This window comes from Anopheles gambiae, chromosome 2 (assembly GCF_943734735.2).
Source record: "Anopheles gambiae chromosome 2, idAnoGambNW_F1_1, whole genome shotgun sequence".
Taxonomy (NCBI): domain Eukaryota; kingdom Metazoa; phylum Arthropoda; class Insecta; order Diptera; family Culicidae; genus Anopheles; species Anopheles gambiae.
Window position 1 is genome coordinate 100,845,462 of NC_064601.1, and position 13,475 is coordinate 100,858,936.

A 13,475-nucleotide genomic window follows, 5' to 3' on the forward strand; every position below is an offset into this window, starting at 1 on the left:
CCCAATGTGTCTCAAATTACGTCCGATTACACCTCCACCGTAAGTCGCTTTGTGTGTGTGCCAGCAGTGTTGCGCGCACACTTCAACGAACCGCAGCCGTTGTTGCTGTCGATGATGTTGTTTTATGCTTTGTTTTCTTATCACCCGAATAGGTTATCATTTTACACTTCAGAAATAATTACATACCCCTTAGGAGAGAGGAACTACACCACTATTCAATGACGGTTCAAGACGCCAGCCACAAAGAGCGGGCACCAAACCTTTTTCATATTGGACAAAGGAAAAAGTTTTCTTTTCACCCCGAGCAAGGCGGGAGAAATGGGAGAGACTGTGCCGGGCGGTAGTAACGTGTGTGTTTCTGTGTGTGCAAGGTTTCTTAATATCTTTATGCTGAATGCAAACTTATGCAGAGCCCTGCACTTTTTAGAGTATGTATGTGCGTTTGTGTATGTGTCTGTATTTTCCTTCGAACCCTCAAAGCTCGCAAAGGAACGTGGCCTCCCTGACTTTGCTTAAAGGCAAGGTCTCCGCCCCTTTCCTGAATGCGTGTGCGGTTTTATGAAGTTTACGCTTCGTCATGCAGAACAATTGCGCGTTCGTCGCATGCCGCATCAGGGGCCGTGGTGAGTTTTCCCGAGGGTTGACTACTATTTTCCTTCACGAGAGCGAATAAATAATAATGCTACTGCCCGCAAGAAGAGCTTGCATGTAAACTTTACCCGCTGTAGCTATAAAAATGAAGTTTTGAGTTTGTGTTGTTTTTTTTTTTTTTGCAAAGAAACTTAGTCATCTCTTCACCTTAAACTGTAGACTCAACTACGTCGCCTTCACGCAACCATTACAAGCGGGCGGAAGTTTATTGCAGCGTGCAGAGGGGAAAATTAAATGCGCAAAAGCTGCCAAGTTGTTTCCTCTCATGCTGGCTACTGCCGCTGGTGGTTGGTTGGTTGGTTGGTTGGTTTGTGGTCGGCACAAGAACAAAGAAATCTTTCTACCCCCCCATCGAACGGTATTGGAATTATAATTAAGTGCGCACAGTTGACCACACTCGGTGTGTGCGGTTTTGGTGGACCTACCTGTTCCTTGGCCAGCTGGTACCACGTCTTGATGATCATCTCGAGCCGCGTGTCGTGGTAGCTTTTGGTCGTTTTCACGCTGATCAGCAGATCGTCCAGCTCGGTGGTGGGTGGCTTGGGCGTGCCGGTAACGGCTGGCGGTGGCGGTATCCGGTGGCCATCGAGTGTCCGACGGCGTGGGTCCTCCCCGGGCCCGGTCACTAGCCTATTCGTATCCGCACGCACCAGCTCATTCGCACTGTTGTCTGCCCGCCCGTACGGTGCAGAGTTGTCGCGCTTGCTTATGACTACACTCGCGTCGATCGCGGGATCCACCGGATCGCCTGGAGGAACCCCGCCACTACCAGCACCTCCACCACCACCGAGCATCATTGCACCGAATGATTGAAGATCCTGTGGAAGGAAACAAGAAAGAAAGAAAAGAGATTAGTTGAATGCTTTTATATTATTGGAAGATATTACCATAACGTCTCTGCAAGAGACGACTTGAAACAAATTAAAAGTCGTTCAACTGTCAAGTTGAAGAAATTCCCGACTGTAATGTGTTTGTCACCGACAGGTGGGGACATGAGCGCAAAGCTGCACGACATTCCCGCATGCTTGGATGTTTAGTCCAAGATCGTGATCATGATTTTGCGGTAGCAATGTCATGGACAGACCCAAGCACCCAAGATAACTGGATCGCCTGAGGTGCACCTAGCGCCAGCATAGCCCTTTTGCTCTTCATCTAAACACTCTTACACAGCAGGTGCACTGGCTGGATTGACCTACGGCACTGGCTGGTTTCTCTCCCTTACCCGCCCTTAAGAAACATGACAAGAAACAGACCGGAAAACGAAGAACTCTCCCAGTGCAGCGGAAACCTGTCACGTTTTGCATGCAAAAGATCGTGTTAAGAGACCATTTTTTCGAGGGCATTCGCTAAGATTGGAGCAATAGAAATGCTCGTATTGTCGTTATCGTTCCACATATGGCGTTGAGAGGAGCGGGGGTATATGTTTGACGTCCCATCGTGTGTGTCAGGCAAAGAATGGGAGCACTATTTAGCGATTGAGACTTATTTGCATACTGGAGCACAATACGATCAGTTAAAAATGTGTGATAGTCGGTTAGGAAAATAGAAGGATATTGTCTGGCAGTTGAATAAATTGAAGAATTCTTGGCTCTTAGGAGGTTTCTTTTTAAGAACTTTACATTTTTAGGAAAGTTATCGAAGAATACTTCATGTTGTATACGTTGAAATAAGGAACTTTCTTTGTATACTCTTTTTAAATGGAAACAACATTATCAACAAGGCGGTTGAGACGTTGCTTCTGCAACACAACCAATATCTAACCTCTATTCTCGGTAAAAGTCCGAAACGAAAGCCTCTCGCTCGTCTCACCGGAACTGGTGTATCCGCTCGCGGACGTGCCGAATACGAAGATGCCTCACTTCTCTTATCTTATCCGTGTGCCGGTGGAAGTTTGCTTTTTACGCTGTGTCGGTCAATATTTACCATATGTCCAATTTCTAGTCCAATATGTTTTGCCTGCACCGTACTCCTTCTAGACCGGCGCACTTGCGCAACTGAGAATTTGCGTGCAATGAATTTGAGCGAAGAAAAGACGAAGAAGAAGAAGAAACTGAAGATTCTAGGCAAGTTCCACGGAAGCGTGTGGCGTTCGCTCGACTTGACAGCCAATACGGTCAGTTCCCACGGTAGCTCGTCATGGGTCAGCTAAGCTGGGCGCGTAACCATTTCCACATGTCGGCAGCGCAACATGAATAGTACAAATAAGACCCGCAGCTTTCCAAGCCGAGCGGGGTCGGTCTCTCTCAACTGCTTTGCACTGATTAAATTCGAATAAATTTCAATTGCTTTTCATGGACCACTTGAGCGGCGTCGGCCTCAGCGTGGCTGCATTTTAATAGCAGCGAAACTCTGGTAGCCATTCTGGAAGACAATGCAGACGCACATACACATGTGTGTGTGTGTATGTGTGTGCTTGAAAGCAGAGCACAGATTAGTTTCCCCCTACGGAACACACAAAAGGAAGGAAAGCCACAAAGTTATTAGCGTCCAATAGAGAGGAGGCAAAGGTAGCGCAAACGAAATGAGGTTCCTCGCTTGTGTGCGAGTCGGTAGAAATCGTTTGTTTTACGATAACAGGAAAATAACAACCGGCTCTTAGGTGTGGCAGGGTAGGGCCCGGGGTTTGGGAAAGGTGATTCTTTAGCATACCTTAAGACCTCCCAACCTAGCTCCACTTCATTTTGCGTTTGTGTGTGCGTGCGTGTGGTAGTATTTATGTGTCTTCGTCATGGTTCGTTGGTTGATCTAATTGAAGTGCGTTCACGCGGTCTAGTCCGTTTGGGCCTTGTCCCAGGTACGTCTTGACGTTGTTGTGTGTTTTTTGTGTTGCCTCCCGTTCCAGCAGAAGATCTTGGCACACACACACAGTCACGCGGGTGTCATAATGTGGGCTCATAAAAAACGGAAACAAATGAACTCGTTGATGTGCCCAAGCTCGAAAAGGGCGATGCTCGCATTTTGTCGGGTGTGTTGTTTTTTTCATTCATTGCTGTACCACTATGCAAGTGCAATAAAACTGTGATCTAGAACGAGTGCAGTGCATTGTTTTTAAAAAGGGCCCATCCTACCGTCACCTAGGCTGGAAACCGTCAGGTGCAATGACGTTCTTGTAATCGTAAACAAATGATCGTGGTAAGGGTCTGTTTGGATTGCTACCCAGGCAGATGAATCGTGTGTTACGGATGATTCCGGGGTTGTTACAACTTCTCGGGAATTTGTAGCTCACATTTTATGATCGCTTGTCGGCTACATGGACGAGCATAGCTCGTGGATGTTGAAGGCCATGTAGACGCAATTCTTGGAATATCAAAGAATGAGATATACCGTGTGCCGTTTGCGCTAACGGAACGAGTTGGAAGAAGTTTGACATGTTCAACAAGCTTTAATGTCTGCGCCACATTATCAAGCAATGTGTGAGATGGAAATCTTCAGTTCAGATCAGTTTGCAGGAACTTTGTTTGATTAAGCGTTTATTTGAGGAGCTAAGAGTATTCCAGGAACTAAACATGCCTCGATATCTTATCATTTTGTATCTGCAATTAATATTTATTCGCTAAAGTCTCGTTCTCACACAAGGACAACTTGTTCAGAAATCCGCTGAACTTGTTGGTCAAGCCCTTTACCGTGCTCTGCTCCATGCCGAACTCCAAATCGTCCCGCTGGTTCAATAAACCCGCCCTTAAGTAGCTCTAAACCGGAGCAAAACAGGTCTATCTAAGCAGCACTACTCTCGCGTGTACCGCACGATCGATTAGTCAGCGAAATCAATCGACTCTAATGCTCTCAGCTCGCGCTTCCCTCTAATCGGTATGTGAAGGCTGTTGTGTGTCTTTCAGCGTCTCGTTAACTGGAATCCCTCTAACCGGCGATCGCTCACACACATCCGGTCTCGGACGGTTCGGAGGTAAAAGCGCATATCGCTCACGCCTAACTCCCGCTTCTTGCTCTCTGCTGGCCGTCCGATTGACCCCTGTCTGCTACAAAACGTTCTGTTTCGTCTTCGTTTCGGACGTGTGCTTTGATCCGAGCAATGTGCGCGTGCGATCGTTCCCTCCCGGTGGGAAGTCAAGGGGCGAAACACCATCGGTGCAGGGGCCTTAAAAGCTTCCGCTAATTTTCCAATCAGAATCACGGAATGATCGCCAAGTGATCGTGTGCTGTTGGGTGCCTTTTGGTAGCGAAAGAATACGCGCGCGAGTGTCTGAATGCTCTGGAGTTCTTCTTAACATAAGGAAAAGACAGAGGAAAAAGTATAGCTCCCCTGTTACTGTGGATCTACTTTTGAACACTGTTGAGCCTGTGTGTGTATGAGTGTTTGAGCCGGTGTGTCGGTCTAACACTCATTGTACGTGCAGGCCAAATAAATCTGTCGGCAGGTTTAAGGCGGGTCAGACCGAACACCGATTGATCGGCCATTTCGAGGGGGGCAATTGGAGCATCTTTTGGAAGGTGTCTTGGAAATCGGTAGGCCAGAAAACACCAGCGCTACCTGCTATGATCGGTTTCGCGGAATCGTAAGGACAGGTTGACTTCCTGCTTCTTAAACCACCGATCAACGCCAATCCTCCTTCCAATTTTGGAGTTGCTTGAGTTGCGGAATGGATGTACTTTAGCCTCCAGAAAGGTGGATCGCTGTTATTATTTCGTCGTTGTTTTAAATGATCATTTACTTTAAGCAAAACGCGTTCCCGAACGCTCCTGCACACGCTACACCTATGAAGTGCGGTTGCGTGGCGGTTGTTCTTCGACGGCAGACCATTTTCTTGCCTCCCCTCGAGCTCTCGGTTTTTTTTTTTTGAGGCAACTGGCTTATTAAATGTGCTATTAAAAAAGGAGCAGTCAAAGCCCATTCCAACAAGCGAAGCCTTTCGTTTCATCGTTTTGCAATTGGCAAATGATGGTCAGTTTTTCGGTGCTTTGTTTTCCCCGGTTGTGCGCACAGAACGGTTTTTGGTTTTGTTCTGCGTTTTGACATATCCTCATGACGGTGGCAAAACCGTCTGTGCACGCTGCTTCCAACTCCATTAGCTTAATTTATCATTGAGGGCCTTTTTTTTCCTTTGCTTTCTTGCTTTGGGAATAAGTATGCATGCTCGATATGTGCTTTGTTTTGAGAATTTAGTTGTATTCACTTTCTGGTGGTTTGAGTTTTGTTCCTTCTTTTACCATCGCACCATTGTCTATTCATAAGCTACCAGCATGTCTGAATGAATTTCTTCCCTTTTTTCGCAGCAACAAACGCAACCCCTGCGAAGTTTGCGACATTTACTTGGAGCAGGTTTATGCTTTATGAGTCTCGTTCGTGTATTTTTTCCCCTTCCGTACAAAACCATCATAGAACTAAGCTGTCCGATTGTTACCAGTAGATAAGTTCAATGTTTTGCGAATGAGTTTGGAAGCTTGCGTTTGAAAGCAGCAGTAGAATGGAAAAGAAAGACAACGTGTCGCTTCCCCGATCGTAGACGACAAAGAAAGAGAGAGCTTACGCATTCATTATGCGTAACATTGGCCACTTCTGTTTAAAGTGTCGCTTGCTGTTTGTTATTTACGGTACATACACAACAAAATCTTCGAAAAAAGCCCCCCGAGCCTTCCCCTTCAATTTAAATCCACAAGAATGACATTTGAAAAGGAAACCGAAGACACCGGAGTTTGTTCTAATGTTTTCCATATACACTTCGGATCGATTTTGGGAGCTTGGGGCGCTTTTGTTTTACTTTCAATTTGACGTGTTGCGCACAGGTACACCGGCGGACAGGCATTTTGGCGTTGGCGTGATTATAACGCTCTCACCCCACACCATTTCCAACCGCATCACCTCGGTGGCTCGCCGCTTGCCCGATGTAAACATCAATATTTGAGCAAGGTACTACCCCTTGGGCTGGGGATCGTATTTGTGTGCCCCCTTTGTTTTTGTTTAGCTTTCCATTTGAGTGGAGTGCGCGTTTTTTTTGTTTATGCGATTTCATTCTGACCCGCGTGAAGTGTCATTGTGAGACATTCGAAATGAGGGAAACGGTGTTTAACGGTCGGTGTGCCGTGCCGCGTTTGGGTCCGGTCATGAAGCAGTGGCAGCCAGGCGTAGATTGATGACGCTCGTTGATGAAGTTGTGTGCATTGGCAGTGGCAGCCAGTGGCCAAAGCATGTGCCAGCGTTTGTTTGAAAATCTTAATCGAATAAGAATATGTGGTTAACGAGAGTTTCTGTGGTTGTTCAATAAATTAACGCTTGAGTATTAACAGTTTTGGTAACGTTTGTACTGCACACACAACAGCACAAAGTAAGTGAGTCATAATCGGGTGCAGCAATATGTACAATGTTGCTTGAGTGCATTGTTATAATACCTCCTGCTGGCATATTTGATTTCAATGGGAAAAAAGGAACAATCATCACAAAATGCTTATTTTCAACGTGTTTTACGGCAAAGATGAAACAGGAATGAAAAAAAATGTTTAAAATTGGCGGAAATTTAAGCAATCCATGAAGCTAACCTTGGACATTACGCAGCGGGACACCTTCATTATCATTGCGGGTGTTCTAATTGAACTGCATTTCTGCACAGATGTCTATAGAAGTGCTGAGCGATCAATTCTATTCACTTCGGCAGAAGCAGTTTGATACAAAATTGCACGTTCAGATTCAGCAGTATAAGTTGAATTGTTCGTAGCTGAATCATTTCCAACTGAAGTACAGTTGTGTAATGTTCAAAACCCGATTAATCCTCCCTATCGATCTGAGACTAATTACTTTTTATGTTCACTTTGAAAAGACTCACACTTAATTGCTGATTAAAGCCTTGTAATGGTTTCGTACTTTTGTCACTCAAATTCATCATTGACCAAATTTGAACCAGTTTCAATTCAAACAACAACGGCTTAAAACATATGCCATTCTACTTCTTGCCCAAAAACAAAAAGAACACAGATATTATTCCTCCCAAAGTACAAAACAAGTCAAAAATCGAAAGCGCATCTGCACCAAAAAAAAAAAAAACTGCAGACAAACACAGAAGGAAGGAAGGAAGGAAAAAACGTGTGGAACCAGTTTCGTGTCGGACCTTTCGGCTTCATTTTTCCGACGTTCCGTGGCTCAATTTCATGTTGGCTTTCTCCCGCCCGTTTTTGTTCCCCCCCGCCCCACAGTGTTGCTTCCCATCGATGACGTTTAATGAGCTACTTGTTTGAAGGAACACTTGCTGCTGGTGCTGCTGGTGCAGGAGTTATAGCTCCGAAATAAACCGGGCCATCCATCTTGAATGGTCGCTCGCAGCAGCATCTCTCGGTGCAGCAGGACTTTGGTGCATCTCGTTACACCAGGGTAGGTGCATTTTTCCAGTTTCGTCATTTTTTTTCTTTTGGGTGAATTCTGCACGCTCATGCATGTGTGCCTTTGCGAGGATGCTTTTTGCAACGTGAAAGATGCATTCAAGCATTGCTCCAAAAGATGACAGGTGGTTAGCAGGCGTGTTTTCCCACTGTTTGTCGAATAAACGTGCTCCCACTTGTAGGCGATACAATCTTTAGCAAAGGGGGAAAGGGGGTATATTTGACTTGATTTCGGCAACGGGTTTTGAAACATATGGCAGCATTGCGTGTATAGTGAATTATTTCAATTTATTGCATGATTCTATCGTAGTTTTTTTCGTCATTTTCTGGGTAATATTCTAACAGAATATTATCAAGCATTATCAGACTTTAAAATAAACTAATCCCCTTTCCGAAATAGGTCTGCTATTTCCCACCGATCCGATGATCAAACCTGATGATAGCTGACGTTGATGATGGGGTTAGCACTGTATCGCAGTGAAATAATACCAACCACAGCAGGTTCGCCACACTGCAGCGTTCAGCCAAGCACTCGTTTTATCACAACATAATCAACCGCGGCGCGGCGGGCTTACCCGCAGTGTGCAGCAGCACCGGTGCATAGGAAATAATAACACGTTCTCGTTCCGCGACCCAAAACCACCTCGTACGATCGATCGTAAAAAGGTGATCGATCCGGCTGCCGAACAACGGCACTGTCTCGGACGCTTGGTGCGCTACGGACTACGTATGCACGAGCTCCCCAAAACAGTGAAGAGTAATAAATTGCACACCAGAAGGTTAGCTCTTCTATCGAAGTGATTGGGGCCTGAGATCATGCCCCCTTGGTGCTCTAGCAGCAGCAGCTCGGCAAGAGAAGGAGAGAAGTTGAAAACAAAAATCGGAACTGCGTGAAATATGCTGCCGTTCCAGTTCCAGGTCTCTTCTTGTGCCTCAAATCTTGCAATAAAAAAACGAGCTGTGATCGTTTGCTGTGTGTTTCGTGTGAGATGAAGGAGGGGGAGTAGTAGCTCCGGTTTTCGTTTGATCGTGCCTTCAGCGCTGCCCTAAACCTTTCAACGACGACGGCCCCCGAAGATCGACATTCGATGAAAGGAAGACGAACAGGGAGGGCGCATGAAGCCACGTTTTCTTCCGAGCTGCCGAGACTCTCGCCGTTAAACCCAGCCACTACGGGCAGATGGTCTTAGCTTGGTTGTTGTTGTTGTTGCGGTGGTGGCCAACAATCCAATCGTGTCTTATCTCTCTGTCTATCCTGGCGTTTTCAACCGATTTCTTTCGGCGTTGGGGAGTCACCGTCGACGTCTCTCACGTTCGCCCTTTTGCTGCGGCAGGTGTTTGATATCTTCGTTTCTGGTGCGACTCGCGACCTCGAGCAGAAGACGCGCTTTGCTCGCGATCTCGGGAAGTCTGTGTTCCAAGCGAACGAGTGTTTGAGAGGAGGGGAATTTTGGGTTACAAAAAGAATTAAAAAAGTAAACCGTTCCATGGGGGGATGATGATCTGTATAATCTGCTGTTACATTCATTGAAATCCAATCGCTGTATTCGATCGTTGCAAATGAAAGAGTGTGTGTGTGCAATTTCAGGCCGATAAATATGATTATGATTATCATTATTAATATCGTCTGGCTTTTCAGGGGGTTTTTTACGTGTGTCTTTAGCGTGCAGAATGTTTTGTCCCATATTGGAATGCTTTTTTTTCTACCGATGTATGCAGATAGTAATTAGCAAATTTGGGGATTGGAATTCCTGGAAGGAATTGTAACGTTTCTCACACAATTTTTTTTGTCTTGCTTTGCATGTGAAACACTTCGTAAGATAGTATTTGTTGGGTATTTTTAAGGCATCGTACTATTATTGCCTGGTTATTGTAAATGAATGCATGATTATGGGTATTGGGACAAGATTTAATAATAAGTATGGAAATTCGGGGCTATATGGTCAGCTTGGGCCAACATGGTAGACTGCAGCAAATGCTTGCACTCTGGAGACTAAAGAAGACTTCATTGTATAGTTTTCAGAATGTTACCAACACATGAAAAATAACCAAATTCTCTAAAATAATATTCATAATTCATCTTTCTATAATGTATTTAAACAAATCAATATACTTTATCCAATCAATCTATTCCAAAAAAATATAGGACCTAACCATTTCTCACCGAACTTTACTTTACAAAAAACCCGATATGTTACGTCCGATATGTTAGGAAAATAGATAACTCCTCTTTCGTTGTACGCTTCCGAACGCTTTCCCACCGAGTCACACAAAGATCACACATCCTCACCGAGCCCTCCATTTCACTATCTAAAACCCAATCCCAGATATCCGTCCGGTCGGCGCATCGCGCATCTCGACATTAAGGCAAAACGGATTGATAAACCTTCGCCGTATCGGATCGAGCTCGGGCGGGAAAAAATTACCATTTTTTGGCTATTTCTCTCTCTCTCCACTCTGGCCGGCATAATATGCCTTCTAGTCAGTTTTTTTGCGCAAAGATAAACACTACACCACCGTGTTGCTGCCGCGATGGCCACGGAGGGTTTGAGAAATTGATTTCTAACCACAGTGTGTTGGCGCGTTGGTTCCCACAGCTCGGCCGGTCAGGTGGCAGCTTTGTTCCTCCTCCTCAGAGTCTCACTTATCGCAGGTTTACTGGGTGTAGCCAGTAGACGGGGACTGGGTTGTGTGAACCCGGACTTGAACCGATTGCGGATAATTAATGAGTGGCAGATATGTCAACGCGAGCACGCTTATCAGTACCCGAAATCCGCCCGCTTTTCCGATACACATTCCAGCTAGAGTTTTGGGAGCTTCCTGTGCTATTGGAATGTTGCCTACCCCAGTGCCCGGAGTGTTTGCTGCGATGCTCACCTGCAAATTGTCGGCTACGATGGCACGGTCCGGGTCGGCACCACCGTCACCACCGTCGTACCCGTAGACGTTCTGGTACAGGACCAGCGTCATGTAGATGAGAAACACGCCCGCCGCCATTGTTTGCAGTGCACGCTTGTACCGGTAGGTGGCCGTGTATAGGAGGGTCATCTTCTTCCGGATGCACCTCATAGAAGCCCGCTCTAGCTGCCCGTCCTCCACAGGGAGCACGTGCGCATGTTGGGGTCCAACCTTAGCGCTCAGCTTGCTCGCGTGTGGATCCAGGACGAAGGCTTTGGCCGCAGAGCTTGCCGGAATCAGACACAAACCAACAACGCTTGGCACGGCACTATATCTTTTGAATGAGAGCCCTTTTTTATTTTTTTGTTGAAACAATTCACAATCTTACAAACACAATCTTCACCACGATATTCGATATCACTGAAACACCTTGGCAGGGGCACTTAATGCACTGTTATCATATTTTCGCAGATCATAGATCAAATCGTAGATTTAATCGAATCTTATATTATTTTTAGCACAGTATCATTGAATGATCAAACAAATAACACTTTAGCATAGCACATCATACACAGGTTTATAGTTGTTTCACCGAATTCCAAAACACAAACCAATACTTATGGTTACCTCTAAAACACTTGAACACTTTTACTGTGATTAGAACTCACACTTTATTCATATTTGAAGCCAAATACCATTTGACTTAAATATCCCTACACCTGTTCTGAAACGAAGCTTCTCCCTTTTCGGGTTGCTGTATTTGTTGACGTCGTTCCGAAACGACGCAGCTGGTACGCTATAAAACCTCGGAACGGCTTCAGCACACACGCGTGCGACTCGGCGCGAAGTCAAAAAATCATCTGATCATTCAAATCCCGAGCAGCAGCGTTCAAACCCCTAAGCTGCGTGCGCACGAAGCAGAACCCTGCAGGTTCGCGCTTCCTTCGATGGGTACGTTGGGCACACAGGAGTGAGCAGCGCGACAGCCCGCTGCAAGAACGAGATGATCATACCCGCTCGGTACGCAACCGATCATGGTTGACAGGGGTTGATATTGAAACGTGTTGTGCAATTGAGTTTTCGTTTCTGATTTGAAATGTTTGTTTTTGGAAGCATAATGTGTTTAGGAGCATTTTGCATGTACAGCAAGGTTTGATGTTTTTTTGGTATGATTCTTGTTTTTGAATTTTAGTTAAATTGGCAGTTGTTGATGTGTTAAGCTTTGAATTACTTAGTATTTTGTTTCGTGTTTTATTTGTTAAATGTTTTATCTCATTTATAATGTTTTATTTTTTTATTTTACAGATTACTTCTGGCAGTTCATGTAAGTAAAACACACATTATTCATTCGATAATGTCTATAAAATCAATTGCATTTTATTTATTCAAATGATGGCAGGTTTACTGTTTGATGTTTTATGTTTCTTTTATAATGAACTTTTATATTTAGCTTACATGCAGCTAAGGAATTTCCTTACTTTTTCGACTGTTAAAATACAACGTAAATTAAAAACAAATTGTTGGAAATGGATAAATAACACCGACTAAGCATAAACTGACAACCCCTGCTTTATTCCGACTCGTTTGCGTTCGGGTTTTTCGTGCGCACATGTGGGACCCGACCGAGCATAACTCCCTCATGGATCATACTCCAGAACCGGCTACGCGCTGTGTATGGGGAGCTGCACTGTAGCCCTTGGGGATAGGGAGACACTACCACAACTATCGCAATCCTAAATTGCCATTGGTCTGACGTTGTGTTGGTGATCGTTTGAGCGGTTTGCTGCTACAGATCGCGTGCGCGCGCGCGCGAATCAATGATTATTTTATTCCACTTTATTCGTTGCTTCGTTGCTGCGGAGAGAGCGGGTTTTTTGCTGTTATGCTGCAGATTTATGCTGAGGGCTGTTTTCTCTGCCTCGCTCTGTACGCTGTTTACATTCCGCCGGTCGGTCTGTTTGGAGTATGCTAGCAACTGCGTGTTGGTGCGATGTGTTATTGCCGTACAGGTGGTCCCATAACTATAGAATCGGTCGATTTTTGTTGGTACAATAATTCATTATTTTTTTTAAGTTTCGTTCTTTTATTGATAGTATTTAGTGTATGCATTGAATTCTATTGTTTCAGGGATAGTTTCTTCAAAATGGCTTCTTTACAGTAGGGGTATTTCTCCTTTATATTGTTGAATTTTTATGGAATTTGAAATCTTAAAAACACAATGAATCAAGATACACTTTATGCTGTTAATAAGTTACGAAACATTTGTTATATTCTGTTTCCAGTAAAGGATGCGTCTCATAGCTTATTATGGATCTTTCAACTCATTTTGAAAGGATTTGTAAATTGATAAATGTATTAACAATTTATAGTATAAAAAAGTCCCAATAGTAAACGACATGCGCTTAGCTTGCTTTGCCAATCCAGTACAACGGCTGCATTAGAGAACCATTATTGAAAGGCGTGCGTTGCATCGGAACTGGAAACCACAACCGGCCGCCCTCTTAATCCAACCAACGGTGCAGCACGTGCTCTCTGAACCCCCGGTTTGGTGAACCCGATAGGCCTCGTGGTCGATTTGACTTGCACGAATAATTGGAAAA

At 44.9% G+C, this 13,475-nt stretch overlaps 1 protein-coding gene across 1 annotated transcript in view; it reads right to left on the reverse strand.

Annotated features, from left to right (window-relative positions):
- LOC1277047 (fringe glycosyltransferase) overlaps positions 1–11,750 on the reverse strand; it is a 123,078-nt gene extending 111,328 nt beyond the window's left edge. The window contains exons 1-2 of the mRNA XM_061650387.1: positions 10,855–11,750; positions 1,077–1,469 (exon numbers count right to left, since the gene is read on the reverse strand). Of these exons, the coding sequence (XP_061506371.1) occupies positions 1,077–1,469; positions 10,855–11,046 (585 nt within the window). The 5' untranslated portion in view covers positions 11,047–11,750. The remainder of the gene's footprint in view (positions 1–1,076; positions 1,470–10,854) is intronic.
- Between the last annotated feature and the right edge of the window lie 1,725 nt (positions 11,751–13,475).